Source organism: Hypomesus nipponensis, chromosome 9, assembly GCF_054491055.1.
Source record: "Hypomesus nipponensis isolate SF chromosome 9, ASM5449105v1, whole genome shotgun sequence".
Lineage (NCBI taxonomy): Eukaryota > Metazoa > Chordata > Actinopteri > Osmeriformes > Osmeridae > Hypomesus > Hypomesus nipponensis.
The window spans coordinates 25,673,471-25,697,500 of NC_140369.1; the positions used below are offsets into that span (position 1 = coordinate 25,673,471).

General features: G+C 45.2%; 2 protein-coding genes across 3 annotated transcripts in view; one reads left to right on the forward strand and one right to left on the reverse strand.

The window, feature by feature from the left end:
• Positions 1–684: 684 nt before the first annotated feature.
• On the reverse strand, positions 685–15,799 carry cry4 (cryptochrome circadian regulator 4). 2 transcript variants are annotated; one of them, XM_084704448.1, is made up of 12 exons: positions 15,708–15,799; positions 13,145–13,374; positions 12,561–12,799; positions 12,064–12,180; positions 10,239–10,680; positions 7,610–7,750; positions 7,272–7,442; positions 7,006–7,146; positions 6,627–6,778; positions 6,399–6,496; positions 5,016–5,126; positions 685–4,343 (listed from the first exon to the last, which is right to left on the reverse strand). In XM_084704448.1, the coding sequence occupies exons 2-12, from the start codon at positions 13,319–13,321 to the stop codon at positions 4,183–4,185; spliced, it is 1,950 nt and encodes a 649-aa protein (XP_084560574.1). In that variant the 5' UTR covers positions 13,322–13,374; positions 15,708–15,799; the 3' UTR covers positions 685–4,182. The 2 variants fall into 2 exon arrangements, with proteins under 2 accessions (XP_084560574.1, XP_084560573.1); XM_084704447.1 differs by lacking the exon at positions 15,708–15,799 and adding an exon at positions 13,539–13,756.
• A 5,023-nt stretch (positions 15,800–20,822) lies between these two features.
• The window catches only part of dennd2db (DENN/MADD domain containing 2Db), a 12,416-nt gene continuing 9,208 nt past the window's right edge, over positions 20,823–24,030 (forward strand). Inside the window, exons 1-2 of the mRNA XM_084704470.1 lie at positions 20,823–21,164; positions 22,987–23,078. Coding sequence (XP_084560596.1) covers positions 22,988–23,078 — 91 coding nt within the window. The 5' untranslated portion in view covers positions 20,823–21,164; position 22,987. The remainder of the gene's footprint in view (positions 21,165–22,986; positions 23,079–24,030) is intronic.

Genomic DNA, 24,030 nt, shown 5'->3' on the forward strand with positions numbered 1-24,030 from the left:
ACCATTGACAGATACTAATTTCAATTCATTCATAATTCATAATCATTTTATTTTACAAACATGAAAAACTAGACAAGATTTCCCTCTACAGTAGTGACCGCTAGTCAGGTATTCAGCATGTTGTCTACATTTGTGTTAAAAAAAGGCTTACACAATCCCTGCTACCAAAGTCACAACCAGACAGTGTTTCCTACACGATAATGGAGCATGCTTATCAGACTGAGTATCTCTACCCTGGAGGAAAACCTTTGCCCCCAACCATGACCCTGCCAACTCTAAAGGACTAAGGCAAGATGGTCGGTTAGGTTTGTTACCATTTATGGGCAAAGAAACCTTGGTGAGTATGTGGCTGAAGACCAACCTAGGCTGTGTGTGTGTGTGTGTGTGTGTATGAAGACCAACCTAGGCTGTGTGTGTGTGTGTGTGTCTGGATTCACCCCACATCTCAGCAGCTGGTCTACCTGGGTGATGAGCAGGTCATGTCTACAGCAGACTGAATCATTCATGATGTGTTGAACAGCAGCAGTGCAGGTAATGTGCTCCTCTCCAGGGGACATGACCATGTCTTAGCTGGTTGTCATGTGACCTGGTATTAGTCCTGCCTATGGAACATCATTATTTATTATATTATGTCAGAGGCTTCTTAAATCAACCGTGTGGTCCAAAACTCATCGGGATTCAAGATTTCTTTTTAAATCAATTATTTATTTGTCTTTTATATAGTTTTCAAGACAAAAAACCAAACACACACAACACAACCGCGTGGGGGCCGCCGTCCCTCCCTCACCGCCCCTTCACAATACAGACATGTCAGGTTGCAAATAGTGAAATAAAAAAATAAAAAGTGAAGCTAAGTACAAACTGATCAGAAAGAAGAACTTCCATGACAATTATAGTCACAATAAAACTAGTAATAATAATATTCTTAGAAAAAAGTACTTAGTTTTGTATATATTGCAGACCATGTTGCTATCATTGTTTTGTAGGCGCCATGCATTCTGGCAACAGAAATTTCAGAAACTATTATATCTAGAAATGTGTTTAGCAATTGTACTTTAGTCAGTGTATGTGGTGGTAACATTGAGCATTGAGCTAGGATCTTCTTAGCAGCAGTCAACCCAGATAATGATTTGTTTTCTTCTGATTTTGGAAAATGAAAAATATTTAACAGTGTGGCTGTGGGGGTGCAAGGTAAGTCCCTCCCCCTTTAACCGTTGGGCTGTCTCAGACCCCCCACATTGCGAAGGTTAAAAGAAAATCATTTTTATTTGGTTTTGTATTGGGTAAAATCAACGATGGTTCGTTATGAACCTTTGGGTCATGTGACCCGAAGGCAGAACGAGGGTTTACCAAACATTTGGTACAGAAAGAGAAGTGTAAGAAGATGGATAAACGTTGGGAATACAGTAAAGACACTATACTCTTTGGATTGATCTTGCTTAAAATATTATACAAGGGATGGAGCACATGTTCCAGGGAACTCCATAGGCTTTCACAGAGGACCTTAGTTGAAGATGCAGGAAGAAAAGAGAAGCCAGGCAGATTATATAATTTACGTAGGTCATCGAAAGAACAAAGGCCATTATCATCAAAAATATCCCCTAAGACATAACTACCTCTATCCCTCCAGGCAGGAAAGCCTTACCAGTTAGGAGTGAGTAGTTATTGAATATTGGGGTATTCAGATGCCATTTCTGGGCAGGTTTTAGTAAATTTGGGCAGGTTTTTGGGATTCAAGATCACGTATGTCTCTTTATTAGATATCTGCATACTGGGAAGCACAAACCAAGGAGCAAACCGTTTGCAACAGGCTTTGGAAACACAGTCTCAGAACATTTTCAGTGTCAGAGAGAGGTACTGCCAGATAGTAACAGGTCAAGTAGTTGACTTGTTGCAACTTTGGTTGAGCTGGTACTTCAGTCCAGATCTCACTCAAGTGCTTACGTGCACATCTCAGAGCTTCACAGCAGTCAGGTGCTTACCAGAACCTGGGAAGAACTCATTGGACAAAACAAACAAAAACATTTCTTTTTTGAGCCAGTTTGGATATATTGTTGCCCACCAGGGGTCAGCCGATAATTGCCTGAATGTAAATTACAGTTATTTCTGATTGCTTCAACACAAACATTTCAAATAACACACATTTAGTAAAAGCACATTCTCAGCCTCACACCATTTGCAAAATACTATACGCACACGTGTTTTGCAAATAACTAAACACACTTTTCTACATTAGACACAAATATAAGGTGTAACTTAATTGCCTTTTCAAGACTCTGCCTTGTAAAATGAGTGAACGAATCAATCAAACACGGGTGTCAGGTGTACAAGCACTTAAGTGCTTAATTGTAAACATACCAATCAGGTGTAAGCACTATAAAAAGGCAACAGGTCAGTGTACCTGTCCTCATAAAAAATGGAAGGCCATGTTGCAGGGAGAGGGAGAGGAAGAGGGAGAGGTAGGATGAGAGGGGGAGCCCGTGGAGGAAGAGTGGTAGGGGAGGGAGAGGTAGACCTGGAGGCCGTGGAAGAATAGGGCCAAATGTATCTAATGAAATTTGAGCAACATTGGTTGACCATGTTGTGAACCATGGGGCAACATTAAGAGAGGCTGGACAGAGTTCAGCCCAACCTCAGCAGATACTGTTGCAACAGTAACTCGGACATTTTGACAAGAGCACAGGTGAACACTACTATTCTCTACTGTGTACAGTACAGTAAAATGTAGCCTTCTACACTGACACTGTCATAGATGAAACGACTAAACAAAGTGCCATTTGAAAGGAATTCAGAGTAAAAAACCCTGGGCATGAGTTTGTTGAGGTAAGTATTGTACACTTGTGGTGGGTTTTTTACCTAGTGGTGGTGGTGTTCAATGTGGATACAGTACAGTTAGAGATGCTGTAAAGAAAAAGCTTTTTGTTCAAACAAACTACTACAGTATTTGTATTATTTACTGTGTACGTAAAGCAACGGCACTGCACACAAAACCTACATGTACATTTATACAGCAAAAGGCCTACAGGTAATACCAGGTATTACAGGAACCTACAATGTGCTATGTTCTGTTTTTTCAGCAATTTTTGCAAATAGGTGCTGATGCAATCCGGCATGAATTCATATTCCAAGGTGAGGCTGGGTTTAACCTGACAAAGGTTGGAGGAAGAGGGACAAACGTCATCAGCCACAGAGCTGTTCTGAATGCTCCGGCCCAGCGTGGTAGTGACATCACAACGTGCGCTGCAGTCACTCAGAATAGGGGTCCTCCACCGCCATGCCAAGCTAGGTCCATACAACACAAAGCACATCCTCAGAGCAGATGGAGGCAGAGCAGACGGAGGCAGAGCAGACGGAGGCAGAGCAGACGGAGGCAGAGCAGACGGAGGCAGAGCAGACGGAGGCAGAGCAGACGGAGGCAGAGCAGACGGAGGCAGAGCAGACGGAGGCAGAGCACTGCCTACTTTAGAACAGTGTGTAACTGGTTCAAACAGAGTCAAATTGTATGAACCATGTGAGGTGGGACTCACCTGCTCATTGGGTGAGCTGAGTGACAGAGAGCTGAGTGACAGAATATCCTCCGGTGACTGCACTCTCGCGCGCCAATTTTTTGGCAATTCGCACCACTTTTTTGTTGTTAGGAAATCGTCATTTTTAATCCTGTTCTGAATGCAAATTTGTCGGGTTTACATCTGAGCATCTCCAAGTTCTGTGTTTGCCTCCAGGCAAGAGTTTAATCGCCGAGCCAAGAGTCATGTGACAGGAAGTCCCGAGTTTGGAAAAAAAAGCCCATAATAAAATGGTTACCAAGCAGACTTCAGACTGTCTGAAAGCACAGAGCAGAAACGGGTGCTCCATTCTCCTGGCAGCAGGGCTTCAGGGTGAGCTCTCCTCCATCCCAGAGAACACTTCAGGAGCAGGACCACACTCTTACAGTCCACCACTTTCCACAAGTGGGTGTACAACTGCCATTTTTGTGCAAAAACAAAAAAAGACCCCGATGGTTTGGATGCTGCTCTGTTTGTGGGAGGTAATCCGCCGGTCAACTGGTAACTTTAGCCTCCTCAGTACGTAGAAGTCCGCTGTTGTCACGCCAGCTTCTAAACCACTAACGATGGAAGGGTATGTGAAGACGTGCTTGTCAGAGCGGTGCTTGTTGGACAGTCCGTCCAGGGAGGCGGCAGGTCACTCGGTGTCTCTGCTGTCGTCGTCAGTGTCCGGCTCCAGGCCTGGCGTGGCGCGCTGCTCTCTGTCCGGCCGGCGCTGCTTGGTGGGAGGCGTGCCGTCTTCGTCCTCGACGGTGTCGTTCCGCTCCAGACGCATCTTCATGGGGTCGTCCACCGCGTCTGAGGAGAGGAGGAGGGAGGAGGGAGGAGGAGGGAGGAGGAGGAGGAGGGAGGAGGAGGTGTACAGTGTCAACACTCACCTGAGACTTTTACTGGTGGTTTGTGTTCTAGTGGTTCTGTGTGTTTACTGCCATGTTTCCCCTTTCTCTACCCTGCCTTTACTGTCACTCATTCTGCCTTTACTGTCACTCATTCTGCCTTTACTGTCACTCATTCTGCCTTTACTGTCACTCATTCTGCCTTTACTGTCACTCATTCTGCCTTTACTGTCACTCATTCTGCCTTTACTGTCACTCATTCTGCCTTTACTGTCACTCATTCTGCCTTTACTGTCACTCATTCTGCCTTTACTGTCACTCATTCTGCCTTTACTGTCACTCATTCTGCCTTTACTGTCACTCATTTAGAAAGCATGAACTGATATACATAAACAGATCAAATGAGAGAGATCACCCATTAGTTCATTGACCAGTGTGTATTCTTAAGTGTATAGGGAGAAAAGGAATGTCACATTCATTTAGCAGATGTTTTTATCCAAAGAGACGTACAAGTGGGTATGAGTGCAACCTGTTACTCTGCAGTCTACCACTAAGTCTACCACATTTGCTTCAAAAGTAACTCCAACTGGTCAGATACTGTGCAGGAGCTGCTGTGTGTGTGTGTGTGTGTTACCTCTTGTTAGTCGTGCTGTGCTCTCCTGTTGGTTGTGGACTCGTCTCATCCTCTCCAGGTTCTTCTGGCTGGCCTCCTTGTGGTCCACCACCGGTAGAGGGTAGTCCTTACCTGCACACACCAGCAGGACTAGAGTACTACTGCAGTTACCTGCACACACCAGCAGGACTAGAGTACTACTGCAGTTACCTAGGACACATCCAGCAGGACTAGAGTACTACTGCAGTTACCTAGGACACATCCAGCCGTAGCTGCGCATGCTCTGGCAGTAATGGTACTACAGTAATAATACTACAGTAGTAATAGTACTAAGTAGTAAGTACATCAGCACCAAAACCTCACGCCACAAACACAGTTTCTTTCCATCTGCAGCTGTTCTCATCTACAAGGCCCAGAACTCCCAACTACCACCAATACTGTCTTAAAGTCCACCTGTCACTTTATTGCACAATGCACTAATCCCATTGCACTATTCTTTATATCTTATTTTATATTACTTTTTTTATATTGTGTAGTAATGGTTAGACATAGTTGGATACTATTGTACATTTTCTAAATGTTATATTTAAAACTCATATGTTCTTTTGTAAATTCCTTGTCTGTGCAAACTTACTTGACTAATTCTGATTCTGGTAACAGTACTAGAGAAACAGTACTACAGTAGTTATAGTACAACAGTAGTTATAGTACTACAGTAGTTATAGTACAACAGCAGTTATAGTACTACAGTAACAGTACTACAGTAGTTATAGTACTACAGTAGTTATAGTACAACAGCAGGTATAGTACTACAGTAACAGTACTACAGTAGTTATAGTACTACAGTAGTTATAGTACAACAGCAGGTATAGTACTACAGTAACAGTACTACAGTAGTTATAGTACTACAGCAGGTATAGTACTACAGTAACAGTACTACAGTAGTTATAGTACTACAGTAGTTATAGTACTACAGCAGGTATAGTACTACAGTAACAGTACTACAGCAGTAATAGTACTACAGCAGTAACAATACTACAGTAACAGTACTACAGTAGTTATAGTACTACAGCAATAACAGTACTACAGCAATAACAGTACTACAATAACAGTACTACAGTAGTTATAGTACTACACCAGTAACAGTACTACAGTAACAGTACTACAGTAGTTATAGTACTACAGCAGTAACAGTACTACAGTAATAGTACTACAGTAGTTATAGTACTACAGCAGGTATAGCACTACAGTAACAGCAGTAATAGTACTACAGTAACAGTACTACAGTAGTTATAGTACTACAGTAACAGTACTACAGTAGTTATAGTACTACAGTAACAGTACTACAGTAGTTATAGTACTACAGTAACAGTACTACAGTAGTTATAGTACTACAGTAGTTACCTATGACACATCCAGCCTGTAGCTGCACCTCCTCCGGGGCTTTCCACGGCTCGTAGATGTACTTGGACGGAAAGTCCTTCAGTACTGGCAGGTACTTTCTGCAGACACAGAGGAAGACAATACATCCAACAGGGTGTTTAAAAACACTAATAATACATAGATGTATTTCTATGTATATCATGTATAGGCCCAGTTTCCCAGACATGGATTAGGCTGGTCCGGGTCTACCTGAGGTACTCTCCGGTGGGGTCAGTGCGCCGGCCGAAGCGTACAGGACAGAAGATGCGAGGTAACTGGTGGTAGAAGGCACTGGCAGACAGCCACATCCAGTTACCAGCGTTGATGCTGTAGTCTGCATCCAACAGCTCGTCCTCAAACACCTGAGACACACACGCACAAACACACACGCTTAATGTAGAACTGCCCGTATCCTTAACCTGTGCATGTGATACGCTCTCTACCAAGTCATATCCTCTTACCTCTCCATCTCCCTCTTCATCCCTCCTCCCGCCCCCTCTAACCTCCTCAACTACATACTCCTCCCTCCCTTTTTCCTCCTCTCTCCTCCCCTTCCCATCCTCCCGCCTACTCCCTCACTCCTCCTCACCTTCAGTCCCTCCTCCCAGTTGATCCACAGGTCTCCTCTGGTGAGGAAGCAGGCGACGGCGTGGCGGGCCAGGTGGTGGATCCAGCCCTCCTGCCTCAGTTGGGTCATGATGGCGTCGATCCAGGGGAAGCCCGTCTGGCCCTGGGATCCACAGAGAGGCCAGGGAGTCAGAACAACCACCGTGCAGACAATAATTACTGTTTGGGATCAACCCTCCCTGCTCTGAGCCTGTGGGGTCAGGGGGTGCTGGAGCCGTCCGCTTGTACCATCGTCCACTTGTGGAGCAGGTCCTTCCTCTCGTCCCAGTTGATCTGGAGGCAGATGGGGTTGCCTTCCATCAGGCTGAAGTTGGGCGTTGCCGAGGCGATGGTGTAGAAGAACTCGCGCCAGAGCGTCTGCCCTTGGAGCGACCCGGGGGGCAGCGAGTGGTTCTTGGACTGGGGGAGGGCCCAGGGAGACACAGGGAAACAAAAGGTTACCTTGGTGATATGGAAACCTGGCTTTTCTTTAGCCAGCGAACAATGTCAAATGAACTGCCTCCAACACCTCTTTTTGGGGTGATTTTGAAACAATCGTGGGGCTATACTTAATTTTGAGTATGTACCTGCGCATGGATTTTGGAGAGCCTGTGGTAGAAGGTGCGGGCGGAGAGGCAGCCCAGGGCCAGGTAGGGAGACAGGCCGGTGGTGCTGGGTAGGAGGGAGTTGGGAATGGTCCGGGGCCTGGAGAAGTTGGCCACCCACCCCTGGACAACACAAGACAAGCTCCTTTAACTAGGCCACATATCAACAGGACAGCTGAGATTTGTCACTAACACCTCAGGACTCTGGTTTGGACTCAAGGATCAGGAGTGAGCGGTCCTAACAGTGGACTGGGGTTCACAGCAGGGGTTATTAGTTGTATTTTTCATATATCGTTATAATAAAAATTATAAAATAATGTTAATAATACACGTATAATACACTGCTCCAAAATAAATTTGACAAAAGTGATCATGTTAATAATACACCTATAATACACTGCTCCAAAAAAATTATGGAACACTTTGAAACCACATCAGACCTCAATGTGAAAAAAAATTATGTTGGATATCTATACTGATATGGACAGTTTAATGTCTTAGGAATGAAAGGATGCCACATCTTTTGATAGAAATCAAAGTTTTCAGCCGAGAGAGGGCTTAATTTTACAGACACCTCCAAAATCAAAGTAAAAAATGATGTGGCAGGCTAGTCCTTTTTGCCAAAATTCAATGTCTGCAACTCAAAATGCTTCTCAACATCTTGTGTGGCCCCCACGTGCTTGTATGCATGCTTGACAACGTTGCGGCATGCTCCTAATGAGACGACAGATGGTGTCTTGTGGGATGTCCTCCCAGATCTGTCGAAGGGCATCAGTGAGCTCCTGTAAAGTCTGAGGATCAACCTGGCGGCGTCTGATGGACCTAAACATAATGTCCCAGAGGAGTTCTATCGGGTTTAGGTCAGGTGATCGTGAGGGCCAGTCAATTGTATCGATTCCTTCATCCTCCAGGTACTGCCTGCATTCTCTTGCCACATCAGGCTGGGCATTGTCGTGCATCAGGAGGAACCCAGGACCTACTGCACCAGCGTAGGGTCTGACCATGGGTTCAAGGATTTCATCCAGATACCTAATGGCAGTCAGACTGCCGTTCTCTAGCCTGTAGAGGCCTGTGCGTCCCTCCATGGATATGCCTCCCCAGACCATCACTGACCCACCACCAAACCAGTCAAGCTGAACGCTGTTGGTCATTCTGTAGGGCTTGGGCAGTGCTCATCCTGTTCCTCCTTGCACAAAGCAGCAGTTATCGATCCTGCTGATTGGTTGAGGACCTTCTACGGCCCTGTCCAGCTCTCTTAGAGTAACTGCCTGTCTCCTGGAATCTCCTCCATGTTCTGGAGATTGTGCTGGGAAACACATCAAATCTCCTTGCAGTGTTGGACAATCTGTGCAACTTCTGTGGGGTTAAGAAATCGCCTCATGCTCCCAGTAGTGATACTGACTCTAGCTAAAGCCAACACTAGTGGAAAACCAGTCAAGGAGATCAAGAGGGAGAAACTTGCATGGCCTCCACATGCAAAACCAGTCCTGTTTTGGGGTCGGCTCATTGTTGCCCCTCTAGTGCACCTGTTGTTTATTCCATCAACACCAATGCAGCGGAAACTGATTAACTACCCCCTCTACTACTTAACCGACCAGATCATTATCAGAGAAGTGTAATTAAATTCATGCCATAGCCTGAATATTTTTTTTTTTTTTTTTTAGCAATCTTGTATAAATAGTTCAGCACCTCTTTAATCATTTACGTTTTAGCTTTTGGTAACAGACTCTCTCTCCACCTCCCTAAAATCATATTTTGAGTGTAAAACACACAATACATAAAGCTAAAGATGAATTTGACTGAGGGATAACATTATTGTTTATTATCAAACGTTCTATATATATATATATATATTTTTTTTTTTCTTATTACACGGCTGTTCTTAACACTGTAGAAAGCTCCATTCACTTGAATGGGGCTTCCAACGTTCTGCGGTCTGATATCTTCTGATAACAGACCGTTGCTATGAATAACAGACCGCTGTCAAGGAAAGTGGCCTTTTTGCCTCGGATTCACGTCTTTCGTAGCACTCCGCAAGTAGTCCGGTAACTTTTCAACCCCAGCGCACTCCGTTGCTTAGCGACGTCAGCTGATTTGAAGCCTAAAGAATGTTCAACGTCTATGAAGTTCAATGTCTTTGGCGAACTATTTCTCTGCTGATCAACACTACGAATGGTAACAAATAAATTGTTAAAAGACACACTGTGTTAAGTCATGTTGTTGGCAAGTAGCCGTGTAATAAGAGGGATAATGTATAGAACGCCGGTCATTATCTGGAAAATAAGCCCCTTCAGAGCAAAGCTACACCCCTCCGCTTCGCGTCGGGAATACGGCGTTCTATACATTATCCCTTACATATATATATATTCACGATTACGATATTACACCAATATCGTAATCGTGAATCATTTTAGCCACAATAATCATGTCAGGAAAATCGGATAGCGACAGCCCTAAAAGGAAGGGTTTGTCTTTACCAGGCTTTTCCTGTGCAACAACATCTACTAGTCTTTTATTTATACATATACAGCCTACATGATTTCACCCTATGTCTTCACTCTGTGAGAGTATAGAACAGCACTCTAGGAGGTGAGTGTCCTCTGCAGCCCACCTGGCTCTCCATGTGTGTGTGCAGCCTCTGGAGGGCCTGGGTCTCCCCTCCAGGCCACAGCACCTGGTGCTCTGTGTGCATGCCCAGCTCCTCCAGGGAGGGCACCCTGTACTGGCCCTCGTCCTCCAGGGAGGGCACCCTGCACCGGCCCTCGTCCTCCAGGGAGGGCACCCCGCACCGGCCCTCGTCCTCCAGGGAGGGCACCCCGCACCGGCCCTCGTCCTCCAGGGAGGGCACCCCACACCGGCCCTCGTCCTCCAGGGAGGGCACCCTGCACCGGCCCTCGTCCTCCAGGGAGGGCACCCTGCACCGGCCCTCGTCCTCCAGGGAGGGCACCCCGCACCGGCCCTCGTCCTCCAGGGAGGGCACCCCGCACCGGCCCTCGTCCTCCAGGGAGGGCACCCTGCACCGGCCCTCGTCCTCCAGCGGTGGACGGCACCTCCTGAGACGGAACAACACGGAGGAGACCGGAACATCACGTCCCCTCTGTCACTGCTCTTCACAGGCACAATGGGCTTCTAATGACAGGAACATTGGCATTAATGTACATGGACATAACCTTAGAAAAACCATAAAACACGTACAAACATGTATATCATTTTGGGGGCTGATGTTTTTATTCCAAGTGACATACAGAGGATCTGAACCTGAGATGATGTCAAATGCTCTCCCATTACCCAGATACACTCATGATAAAAATGATTACACATTGTCATTCCAATCAGTTGTCAATGTTGTCTTGGGGCAGGATGTGTGTCAACTATGTTTGTATTATATTGTATGACTACACTGTATATATGTAAAAATGCACAGCTGTCTGCCTTCCTATGTGTGCCCAGTACCAGCAGATATAAGTATAATTTCCCGCGACAGGGATCAGATGAAGGAAGCAGGTCACTTGAAACTACAAACCCCGTTTAGCAACGTTTATTCAATCCCATGATACAGAACATCCCAGATACATCGTCACACAGTGTCTCTACAGACGGCAGACGCTGGTGTCCTCCCACCCCCTAGCAGCACCCCTGGAACCCAGAGACAACATCAGCTGAGCTGTGTGGTGACGGTCACATGATCCATATCCTGTTTGGAGCACGGGGGTTCTGACCAGGCTGGGATCAGACACCAGCACTGCTGGCAGCCTGGTCAGCTCAGAGGTGGGCTGGTGACTGGCTGGGTCACACAGACAGGAGAACCTTTGATGTGAGGGTGTGGAATGGTCCAGAAACACACGTGTGTGTGTATGTGTGTGTGTGTGTGTGTATGTGAATCATCAGTCAGATCATTCGGTGAGTCAATGATTGTGTTACAAATTCATTTCTTAGCATCCACCACCAACACAGACCCATGTTCTGTAGCTGGCTCCTGCTCTGTGTGTTTGTGAGTGGGGGCTGTTGCTGCCGAGTCACATGTAGGGTGTTTACTAAACACCGACAGCTTAGGGATTCACAGGCATCTGCTGCCTTGGCAGCTCTGACACACACACACACACACACACTATTACATGTGCCAGTCTCACACTGCCGTAATAATTGTACTAATTAAACAACCATTCACAGCAGGGGCAACAATCCAAATAGCCTTGATAGCCACACCAATACCTCCCTCAGAAACAATAATAAACTCCTCAATATATCTCCAGCCTAGCTTGGTTATCAAGGCCCAGGATGAGAGGAGATGGTGGGCAGGAAGGACTGTGCTGCCTGGTGATCCCTCCGGCACTAGGAGAACCAGACGGCCCTGTACTGCACTCACGTGTGTGTGTGTGTGTGTGTGTGTGTGTGAATGTATCTGTGTGTGTGTGTGTGTGTGTGTGTGCACTTACTGGAAGTCCTGGGCTGTGATGTCTCTGGCAGGCTGACTGGGCTCCCCCAGACCAGAGAGCACCTTCAGGAACTTCTTATAGGTGAGGGGAGGCTGGCCCCCATTCGCACTCACTATCCTGCAGGAGACAAAAGAACAACCGTGTCACTACAGCACGCCTAGCACACACTCCAGCACAGCCCACACTGGACTTCCTTTAGCAGACACTTTTACACTAATACATGTACAGGGGGTGTGACATCTGAACGTGGGCCCTGTTGATCAGCAGTCAAGTAGCACTGGGCTATACCCATCCCCATGTTCTACCTCTGAGCTATACCCATCCCCATGTTCTACCACTGAGATATACCCATCCCCATGCTCTACCTCTGAGATATACCCATCCCCATGCTCTACCTCTGAGATATACCCATCCCCATGTTCTACCACTGAGCTGTACCCATCCTCCTACTAGCTCTCTGTGTCTTAACAGCAGGGCTCCAGCCTGCCTGCTCCCACCTGCGGACATCATAGAGCGTGTGGGCCACGGAGGTGCGCAGGGTCAGGCCCAGCTCCCCGGCCAGGGCTTGGATCTCCTGGTCCTGCTGGAGATAGTGGGGCTCCACCTCCGTGTCCAGGCTGAGCTGGGTCACCCCCCACTGGGCCACCAGGCGCCGCAGCACCCCCAGGCAGGGCCCCTGGACCACGTAGAGCCGGGAGCCCAGCGCCTGCAACCTGTGGTGGAGGTCCTCCAGACTCTGGAGGACAACAGGCCTCAGATTAAGATTAGGCTTTCTTGGAGGCCTTGAGAAGGGGTGGTTTACATTGTTAACATGTTGTTCATTTGAATTGATACTAGCAAAACAAGCCGCCACCAAACGAACACCCTCCAGCTGACTTGTTAGAACACAATCTGACAAAATCCCAAAATTGCACCGTATGCCAGGAGGTAGTAATCAAATGTAAAATCTGTTACTGTGAAAGGGCTGTTTTTCTTCATAGCAAGGACATGTATCTGGATGGAGACTTCCAACAAAAAGCAGGCCACAGCACACTAAAGAGGCCTGTTAGCTTTTGACAGGACAGCAGTGTTTGTGACACACCTGCAGGATGAACCTCCAGCGCAGCACCCCAATACGCATGGCCCCCTCCATGAAGGCCCGGTCCAGGATGAACACGGGGTACACACACTCTGACGACTCCAACACCCCCACCAGGGACGGGTTGTCGTGGAGACGCAGGCCCTTCCGGAACAGATGGATGGAGCGGTGCTGGGTCATGGTGTGTTGGGGCGGGCGGGGGGGGGGGATCCACCAGGTACCTTGGCAGGTAGCTGGCGGAAGACAAAGGGAGTGCGGAACATGTGTCAGCGAACTGGGAACGCGTATTTGAGACTTCGTACAGATTTCTGTTTGTACAAATTACGTTTTATAACAAACAACCAATTCCAGAAAACAAACATAAATGTAGGCCTATATAAACACGTGGTTACGTTACTGTTGATCATCTGTCCATCATCGTATAAAGCCCGCCCTGACAATTTAATTGGTCCGAACAGCTTCCCCAGACCCAACTTCCCGACCAAATCGTTTTCTGAGGGGGGAGGGGTGATATCAATCACTTTTTCGTGTTGGACTCTCTCAAGCACATCCTCCTTTTCAATTGACATGACAGCCAGGTGCTGGAGTCTGTTTTGCCCTGCTGCTTTGTTTGTCATGTCACTAACAGGCTCGTTTGCACTCACGTTAGTGAATACACGTAAAGTAATCTTACCTGAGTTATCTCGAGTCCAGTTGCCTTTCCGTTATATTAACTATCGACGTATGCTATGGTCACTGTCAAGCGGAACCGTTAAACCATGATACATAAATGCCACCGAAAATCGTCTGTCTGGTTGAAAATGTGTTACTCTGAGCTTCCAGGGCACTGCGAAGTGTTGTGTGTTGCATTAACCATAGCCCGGAATAGCTCAACGCTAAATGTGCCCGACCCATTGGGAACATTAATGATCTCTAGCTGCATTGACAGCTAGTGTAGATTAAATGGAGTTGTATAAAAGAAACACTATTCAAATAAATTTTGTTTACATGACAACCACAGACGTTTTGTAAAACGTTTGACCATAACGTATATTATGAGTAATACAATAGGTTACATTTAAAATTGTAAGCCTACTTGTTTTCTCCCCCAAAAAAATAATTATCCTGAAAATGTGTAAAACATTAATGGAAATGCTGGAACTTTTAAATATAAACCATCTCCCACAGGCTATAAAAAAATGTAAAACGGAGACTACTAAAAGTCAGTGTGCGTGAATGTAGGTCAGTTTACACCATCTAGAGGTGAAGTGAATAGTCTACATTGTAGGCCTAGCCTATAATATTGTGTAACCTAATTGACATTCAATATTTAGTTTTAGCATTTACCAATAAAATAAATTCAAGTTACAACGGGGTATGTGCTGAGTTTTAAAAAAATGGTTTGGGTAAATAGAAAGCAAAGATAATTTACATTTATTCATTTAGCATAATACTGAATTCAGTACATAATTGTAGCCCACACGCTTGTTAGACACGCTAACATTCCATTTTGATGTTGACTATGGTATCCAGTTAAGACCTGGTTTAGACCTAACCGGACTAATAGGCTACTTGACAGCCAACCTTTAGCCTACAACTCATTAGTCTTGTTAAGGGAATGCGAGTTTTGCTTTGAAATGCTGCTTGTTTTGACCAATGCGCCACAAAGGAAAATCATTCTTCAAAACTGTGCGTGAGAGGTAGAGGAAGACCGAAGGGTTAGCGAACACTGCCAGGGGATTACTGGGGAATGTTGATCAATTCAAATGCAAATCTGTAATATCGATGGAGGATTTGGGTATAGCCTACATGTTCAAAGTCCATACCACTACAGCATCTTTAAACCAGTAATGAGGACACAGCCATACCAAACAGTCGCTGTCTGCAACAAGGTTTCCACTCTTAAAATTGTGATCTCTTTATGACCAGTGACGTAGTGACACTACGGCCGTGTGTCCCATTTCCATTATTTACTCGACACCGATTTAATGCTTTTTTCAACAAAAATAAATAAATAATTGTGTTATGGTTTGTGATAAGCCAATAACAGAAAGCAAGTGGTAACCTCCACAATCCTAACTGACCGATGCACAAGCGGTCTGGCACACACAGCCCTCCACCTGTTACACCACATATCCTGTCTATCAAACTCTGCAGAACATAAAACATAGGGCGTAAAACACAATGCACCATCACACTCATAATTCCAGTGCATTTAATTAAAACATGTACATAGGTAGGTCTACTATTACTTATATGCTATTTATGAGATGCTCCGGTGTCGTACTAGTGAGTGACTTTTTAGACCACCAGACTGTCATTAATATCGCTTTTATAAGCCTAGTTGGCTAGGCATTTCTTAAAGTTTCTTAAATAGTCGACTGGTGATCCCCTGCAGGTGAAATAAAGACTTTGGGATACATTTATAGCATTACATTTCAGTACATTTATAGCATTACATTTTAGTACATTCATAGCATTACATTTTAATAGCCTGCTACACCCTGTAGCCTACAGTTACTACAGTAGCTGTACTGTAGCTTGAGCTACCACTATTTGCTACACAACAGTCCACATTCTTGCTTACCTCTTTTGTTTTTGTGTTCTCTTGAAACAAATTAGTTATATGGTTTTAACCATACAGTCTTCTGTTTTAACTGACACAGTACGATTTCAAATGTTGGTCGGCTTTTTTCTTGCGTCAGCTCAACAAAGTAATTTGATTGGGCAGAATCTTGTGGAAGAGCCCAACTTTGGCGGGGTTACCGCTGCCCTTGTATTGTTTTATTTTACTCAATTTGTATGAATAATGTATCCAGAATTGTTGATCAGTTCATCTGGATCATTACAGATCGTAAAAATACAGAAAGGGTAGTCTTACAAATCGCAAAAAAAGGTATTACGCTAGTATTATAACGCACACATCCCTTTGAAAACATGACAGGGTCCGTGTAGAACAGGGTTGTGACCACGTGGGGTCTATGAGGAAAATTCATTCAAATTGAGCAATATGCTCCGTTTACGTTAACGTTCGAACTTGTGCGTGGTCCAGTACATCCGGTGAAAACTTCCGGTGATCTGACAGCGAGAGCGGGAGACAACAGCGACCGAGAGAGAGATACCAGAGATTTTTTTTTTTTATACAATGAGTGTTTTAAGGATTCAAGAGAGGCGACTTGCCTTTCAGAGGGTGACAGCCTCAGCACTTCATTGTTGTGTGCCTTTATGTACCGTTTCGTCACGTTACAACAAAGAAGTCAGCTTTCATGCATTCCCCGTTGACGCTGCGGTACGGGCTGAGTGGATGCAGAAGATCCGGAGGGATGACTTCTACCCGACCAAAAACACCCGGGTCTGTAGTCGGCATTTTAAGCAGACCGATATTAATGTTACTGCCGCAGGGTTGAGGAGGCTGAAGAAGGGATCCGTACCAGTTTACTTTTCGTGGAATGGGTACAAACTACTAGTGCCTGCGCCCAGACCAAGGGTCTGGGAACGGCGTCCGCGGGCCGAGAGTCCCGAAGCAGAGTCGGACTCGGAAATGGAGACCGAAATGGCTCCAGATCACGACTACTGTGTAGTCCCTAAAACAGGAGCGAGGGCGAGTAATTTGGCCGACGAAAACGAAGCCTTACGTTGCCAGATTAGGGAGCTACAACAGCAGTTGGAAGTCCTCGAACGCCAGCGTTTTGGGATAGAGCGCCTGTCTGCATCAGATGAGGACGTGCCAGAAGACTAGGCCATACAGTACAATCATAAATAAAGTGATGGAGATTAAAAAGACGGCTCTGTAGATGGTTTAATGTAAATTTGCAAATTAAAAATAACTCATTAGTCATGTAAAGTCCCTCAGTTTCTACAATTTGGGGTCACCTAGTTACGTTTGTATTCTTGTTGCCATGCTAGATAGATCCGAACTCACGCGTCACAGTTTTGGTCTAATACATGGTAGGTTCCATGCTACAAGGATGCACCAGTACCGGGGGTTTTCTCACTGAAGAATAGAAACACTTAATTTATAATCAAGTATTTAGTAAAAGGGGGCACCATCCTGATATTGGGTTTAGGACATCAGGGAAACCTAGGTTTATTATTTAATAATGTAACGGGAGGACCCAGGTGCAGAGAGGTGGTCGAAACAGGGGTCAGGAAACAAAGGCTTTACTGGTAACCATGAAGACAGCAGGGACTCTGACAGGGACAAGGACACATGGAAACCAAACAACAGGAAACATGCTACATGAAACAATGACTGACCAAGACTAACCAAATGACAGGGACAAAATACACCAATCCAAACAAGACACAGGTGAACTCAACAACACTAACTTTACCACCAAAGGACAAACAAGACACAGGTGGAACTCATTAACACAGAACACAGGGAAACACTAGGGCAGACAAACTAAGGCTGGGGCATGGTGGTGGGCGTGACAAATAATCGGTATCTGAAGGAATTAATTGGAAATATAATATAAATGGAAATATAATGAACAGTAATAGAGATATGTTATTGGCTTCAGTAAGAATTTGATGGGCTAACACTTTAAAGAAAACATACAATCGGTCAGATGGAAAGAGCGGTAAGGGGAAATGAGAAAGAATGGGGGGGGGGGCACTACGATTTGCGCTCCCGGTGGGGGGGGGGGGGGTAGTTGTTGTTGTTGGTATTCATAATCAGACTAAAGAGGAAGTGTCTTGAGGCAGGTAGACAGTTCATTGGTCAGGTCCTTGGCCTGGGTATCCACAGATAGGTGTGAAGGGGATGTAACTTTTGGATTGTGTCCTTAAAATGTTCATATATCTACCTAACATTGATAAACGGTTTGGTTCGAAGATGACACTAAATCTGATACCAAGGTCGACTGACTTATAACATGAAAGGAAGCTACATTAAAACATCAAATTAAACCAACACAGAAAAGAAAGAAGCATACATTGTCACATATCCAATAATCCTTCTAGTGTCCACAAGCAGTGTAGTCTTTGAGAGATGTTTGTGAATCCATTAAATGTCTGTTTTGGATAAATCCTTTATTTGATCGAGTGTCTCTCTGGAGTAAGGAGAAGCTGAGGAAGGTGGGCCACTTGGCTGTCCGTTCTCCCTCCCCTGGGGAGAAGGAGATACCAGGGGTGGTATCAACCCTTTGAGGCTCATCCAGAAAAATAGTGGGATTGTCAGGCGTCATATCATGCAAATGTCGGGGGTTCTTGTGCTCATGTGGTCGGCAGTATTGTGTCTTACTGAGGTCAGCAGAAAAGACCGTGTTGAAGGTTCGACTCTGACATGTCTGTAGCAGCAGAGCTTGTGTCGTCATTGAGGGATGTTGTGGAGGGACGAGGCCAGTTAGAGATTTTGGGCAGCCTTAAATATAACAGGTGCTCGCTGGTCTCCCAGCATGTGCAACCCTCCCTCTTCAGAGGATTCACAACGCGGCAGCCCGCCTGGTCTACAATCTACCCGGACGCTCCCATGTTACCCCGCTCCTCATTTCTCTCCGCTGGCTACCCATCAACGCCCGTATCAGATTCAAGACCTTGGTACTGACCTTCCGAGCAGTGAACGTGACTGCACCCGACTACATCGTCTCTCCTGCAGCCTTACACCCCCACCCGTCACCTACGGTCTTCTTCAGACAACCGCCTGGTGGTCCCACCGCTCAAGACCGCCCGGTCCAAACACAAGCTCTTCTCCTGCCTGGCCCCCCAGTGGTGGAATCAACTCCCCACCTCCATCAGAGACACAGACTGTCTCCCCACCTTCAAGAAAAGGCTCAAGACGCACTTGTTCTGGGAGTACAACGGTACTTAGGAATGCTTGCTTGATTGGACTTGATGTTAGTTTCCTCCAGGATCTCTCTTATTGAGAGACTTGTTGCTCTTGTAGGTTAGTTATAACAAAGTTAACTCTTGTACTCGCTGTGAAACATTTACTGGTGATTGTTCTTCTACAGATACAGTCTTGCACTTTTTGGGGTTCATGTTGTTTTAATTAGTAACTTGTATAACTGCATGCACTTATGGGTCTTCCCTTGGCACTAGTTTAGTTTTTCACAATGTATGCTTCATGTTTTGGCTGCTTGCAATGTTTGGGACCACCTCGTTGTTATGATCAGTGACCAATGCTCTTTTGTAAAGCTCTCTCTTGGAAGTCGCTTTGGATAAAAGCGTCTGCTAAATCAGTTACACATCAGCACCATCTTCAGGAAAAGAGAACATTTGCAGATGAGAGCTCAGAGCCAGGTGTGACATGAAGCAAGGCAGTAGTTCAAGATGTGGTCATTGATAAGCCTAGAGGCCTGAACATCACACGACCAGTCTCTTAGGAGTAGAGCCGGCCCAAGGCATAAGATAACTAAACGGCTGCTTAGGGCCCCGTGGCCACCAGAGGGCCCCCAAGAGCACATGGGGGCCACAGTGATGTCACAGTAGACAAGGTTCATGCACTCCATCCGACTTGGACACATAGGCGATTCTAGGTTTTAAAACTGGGGGTACAAAGGGTAGGGTTTTTTTGCTAACAAAAAACATGCTCAAAATTCAGAGTAGATCAATTTATTAGTATTAATCATTAGAGTACAACAAACCATGATAGAACATACAACGCTGACATCACTTAAAAATGTTCTAAAATAATTCAATAGTTTTTTTATATAAATTTCAAAATGTAAATGTTTTAATCCCAACAGTAGGACCGGCGGTAAAATCGCCTATGACTGGACATATACTTTGCCAACAAACTCTCATCCAATCAAAGTCTTTCATGCCTGACTCGTTTCCAAATAGCCTGAAATGTTGGAGGCACTTAATCTGCAGTCAGTGTTCCCCCAATGTTTTTTTGGCAGTCACAAACTGACAGGAGAGACCAACACAGAGAGACCAACACAGGAGAGACCAACACAGAGACCAACACAGAGAGACCAACACAGGAGAGACCAACACAGAGAGACCAACACAGGAGAGACCAACACAGAGACCAACACAGAGAGACCAACACAGGAGAGACCAACACAGAGAGACCAACACAGGAGAGACCAACACAGAAAGACCAACACAGGAGAGACCAACACAGAGAGACAAACACTGGAGACAAACACAGGAGAGACCAACACAGAGAGACCAACACAGGAGAGTCCAACACAGAGAGACCAACACAGGAGAGACCAACACAGAGAGACCAACACAGAGAGACAAACACTGGAGACAAACACAGGAGAGACCAACACAGAGAGACAAACACAGGAGAGACCAACACAGAGAGACCAACACAGGAGACCAACACGGGAGAGACATGTCCAGGTATCTCCCAGGACCAGGATCCAGCCCTGTGGGCAAACTAGTAGGCCCATCAAAGATGATAAAAGTTGGAACGTAGTACTCAAAGCCCATTTTGTCATTACTTATATCTACACCAGGGGGTGGAAACTCTCCAAAAGTTTATACAGTACTATTGTAAAGTTTAGTGGTTGTCCACAATCTATTGAATGCAAAGCTTCTTTTCATTTGAACCTTTGGAGAAAATATAAATCACATTATTTTATGTTAACTGGCATGAGTCTAATGCTTTGTCCTTTAAGAAATAATTTAGGCAAGGCTTCACATTATGCAATTATTCTTCCCTCACTTGTTTTTGCATAAGAAACGTCACAGCATAAGAATCGTCACTTTAAATTAGGTAACGATTAAAAGGGGTGTGCTTCTTGCTATGCCAGTGTCTTTCCTGTGTTCGTAGTCGAACTGCTTAAGGGATCTATTCTCTTATTCCGCAGTGTTTCTCTCAATGGGTAGCTTTGAAAATGCTTGCATCTGCTTCGAGATCGAAAACGACTTTATGACTCAATAGGGCTTAATATTCAGCCCTTAAATAGGATTAACGGTTTTACTCAGATAATTGTCATTCTTTAAGTTTCTCTCAACGTTTCGATCGAGGTCTGAAACAGTACATCCACCTGCAGGCTGACCGCTTGTAGCCACGTCTTGTTCTGGATGTCAGACGGTCAATAGGAGTCCGAGTGTGTCATTCACAGCGAGACCCGAAACGAAAGTGAGTATAGATTTATCAGACCTATTTATATGACTGTTTCTGAAGTCGTTGGTGTCAGTCTTGTTGGTATACCATTAAACTAGAAATGTTGATATTTGGGCAAATAATCTTTTTTGTTTTTTCACTTTATCTGAAATACATTGAGTCGGCTACTGAACCGCTGTGCTTGGCTACGGTCAGCCCAGACGTTTACATTAACATACTGATGTAGGCTATTGATTACCTCTTTCCTACAGTATTTGCATAACCCCAATGTGGTGAACATGATTTGCTGTCGCATACTACTGACAAATTGGTATAAGTTTGTTACAGGGCGAATTAGGCTAAAATTGAGCCTCAGGGTTTCAAAGAATAGAGAATGACGAAGTTTATGGACCGCTTACTTTGAATAGCAAAAACACGTCTGAGCCCTCCAAATGACTCAACGTGTTAGCAAAGTGAAATGGAAAGATCAATTGTCAAATTGGTATAAGTTTGTTACAGGGCGAATTAGGCTAAAATTGAGCCTCAGGGTTTCAAAGAATAGAGAATGACGAAGTTTATGGACCGCTTACTTTGAATAGCAAAAACACGTCTGAGCCCTCCAAATGACTCAACGTGTTAGCAAAGTGAAATGGAAAGATCAATTGTCAGTGTATTGGGGGCTGGGGCTCTTCAAGTGTTTTCAATACAATGTACCACACCGAATGAAACCGAAGTTTAAAAAGCCTTTTCCAGTAAAAATCAACTTTGATCTGATCTGTTGCTCTGGTTAGTTTGAGCCTCCATAAAGAGGAGACAGAGAGGACATCCATAGTACACACTGAACTGTCATTGATGGAACGCTGGAAAGGTCTTCACATTGTTCTGAAAGGTCACTTGTCTCATATGTGGTTGGGAACACTTCACTTGAACATGAAAAACAAGGACTGAGTGCCTCAAGGCAGCACCTCATCTATAGAGCTGCCACGTGACAGAGGGCTTACGGCGTCAGCAACGTTTGGCCCTCTTGCATACAACTTTTCTACGTTCACATTGACAGTTGTGACGAGTCTAGAGAATGGTTGAGTTATGCGGCTACTACCCTAGTTGTTAGATAACACCACAGAGTAGGTTATCTGGTGCTGGTAGAGTAACCTCTGAAGGGTATTTTTGGACCTGCAGTTGTTGGCCAACTGAACAGAGTCATCATGTGTGTTGATGTAGTAGCATGCTTATTTCTCTCCTCCCAGGGCCAAAAGGTGAAGATGTCCCTGTGGAGACGTTACAGATTGTTATCACATCATACGGGACTAAGAGAGTTATGTTGTTCAGCATGTGACTATTGAATGTTGATTCCAAGGAGGGCAGACTGCAGTAAACTGTGTTCAGTCAGATAAATCACATTTAGGGATAGAGCAAAATATGTCGTTTAAGAATCCCCTGCCCATCTTTCAAGTTTGTGATCTAACTCTGGCCGTGACAGTCTTATCTCACTGCTGTTTGTCCATGTCAGACAGGCAGTGAGCTCAATGTTTAGAGCTTTCTGTTTTCTTTACTCTGTGCTCCCCTGTATTATTATTCTCTCAGTGTTTTGCTTTCACTAGTAGCTTTTGAACAGGAAGTTAGTCATGCCTGTCACTGATTTTTTTTCTTGCAAGGATGTTCAATTGTCATTTTGCCCGTAACACTAATCAAGATCTGGAAAACTCCCTTCATCCGTCTTGGAATTTCCAACAGGAAATGTATTTCTAAGTGACAGTTGGCATGTTAGAAGTGTGAGGGGTAAGTGTGTAGGTTCCCACCATGTCTGACCCCCCCTGTCCCCCCCCTGCCCCCCCCCCCGCCCCCCCCTCCTTTCCAGGATGTCTGATGAAGTGGACACAAGGGACCACGGAACAATGAAACGACTCAGTTCCATATTCACATCCATCCATGACAAGATCAACCAAGGACGTAAGTGTTCAGTTTGGCAGTGAGCACCTTACCTTAAACCTAGTCTTTCCATTTGTTTTGATTTCACTTACTTTTTCAAATGAAGTTTGGGGTGAGGAGTTTAGTTGGATATCTTTTGCCAGACACTCAAAAACTCACTATATGTATTTATGAATAAGAACGACCTGGTTGTGATCCTCACTGACAGGATGCACAAAATCTGAGACATTGCTGACATAACCGGTTTCAAACTTTGCACCACCACACACTTGTAAACAAAGACACCTTTTGTCGACACTCACCACAAACTTTTAACCCCATAAATCAACCTAGCTCACCCACTAGTGTATTTGCAGGTGAGGAGAAAAACAGAAAAATTTCTGAACCCAGACTTTACTGAGACAAACATACACAAACAGCCTTGAATAGTTTCTCTTCTCCACATCCGACATGTGTAAGATGGTTTTCCAGCCACATTGTCACATCGTTTTTTGTATGTGTTCATCCGACTGACATTTCAAGTTGTTCAGTGACATGCTCCTTGAACACCTAGCCATACTGGTTATGTCACCGTTTAGCTGACGTTCTGTTCTGAGGGCCTCAGGATGGAGGGAAGGATTATTTGTCATGTAGTTTGACAACTGTCTGTTTGTCAAGTTTACATTTGGCCTATAGAGTAAACAAAGGCCAGGAATCACCGTCTGACAGCTGGGATGGACAACACTGGACAGCCTGGACAGAGAACACGCTTTGTGACGCTGTTGTTAACAGACGTCTTTGTGTGCCGTGTGGGGAAGTCAGAAACACGCGTGTGGAGTTCTGAACAGACGAGGGTGAAGCTAGTTTCTGTTGTTCTCACTGAGGCTCCATGGCACCGCATCGCAATGAAAGACAGGCCTGTTCAACATACCACTTCCTGGACTCGATTCTACTTGGTTCAGCTGTCAGTGTGTGTGTTTCGCTCTGAGGTTGA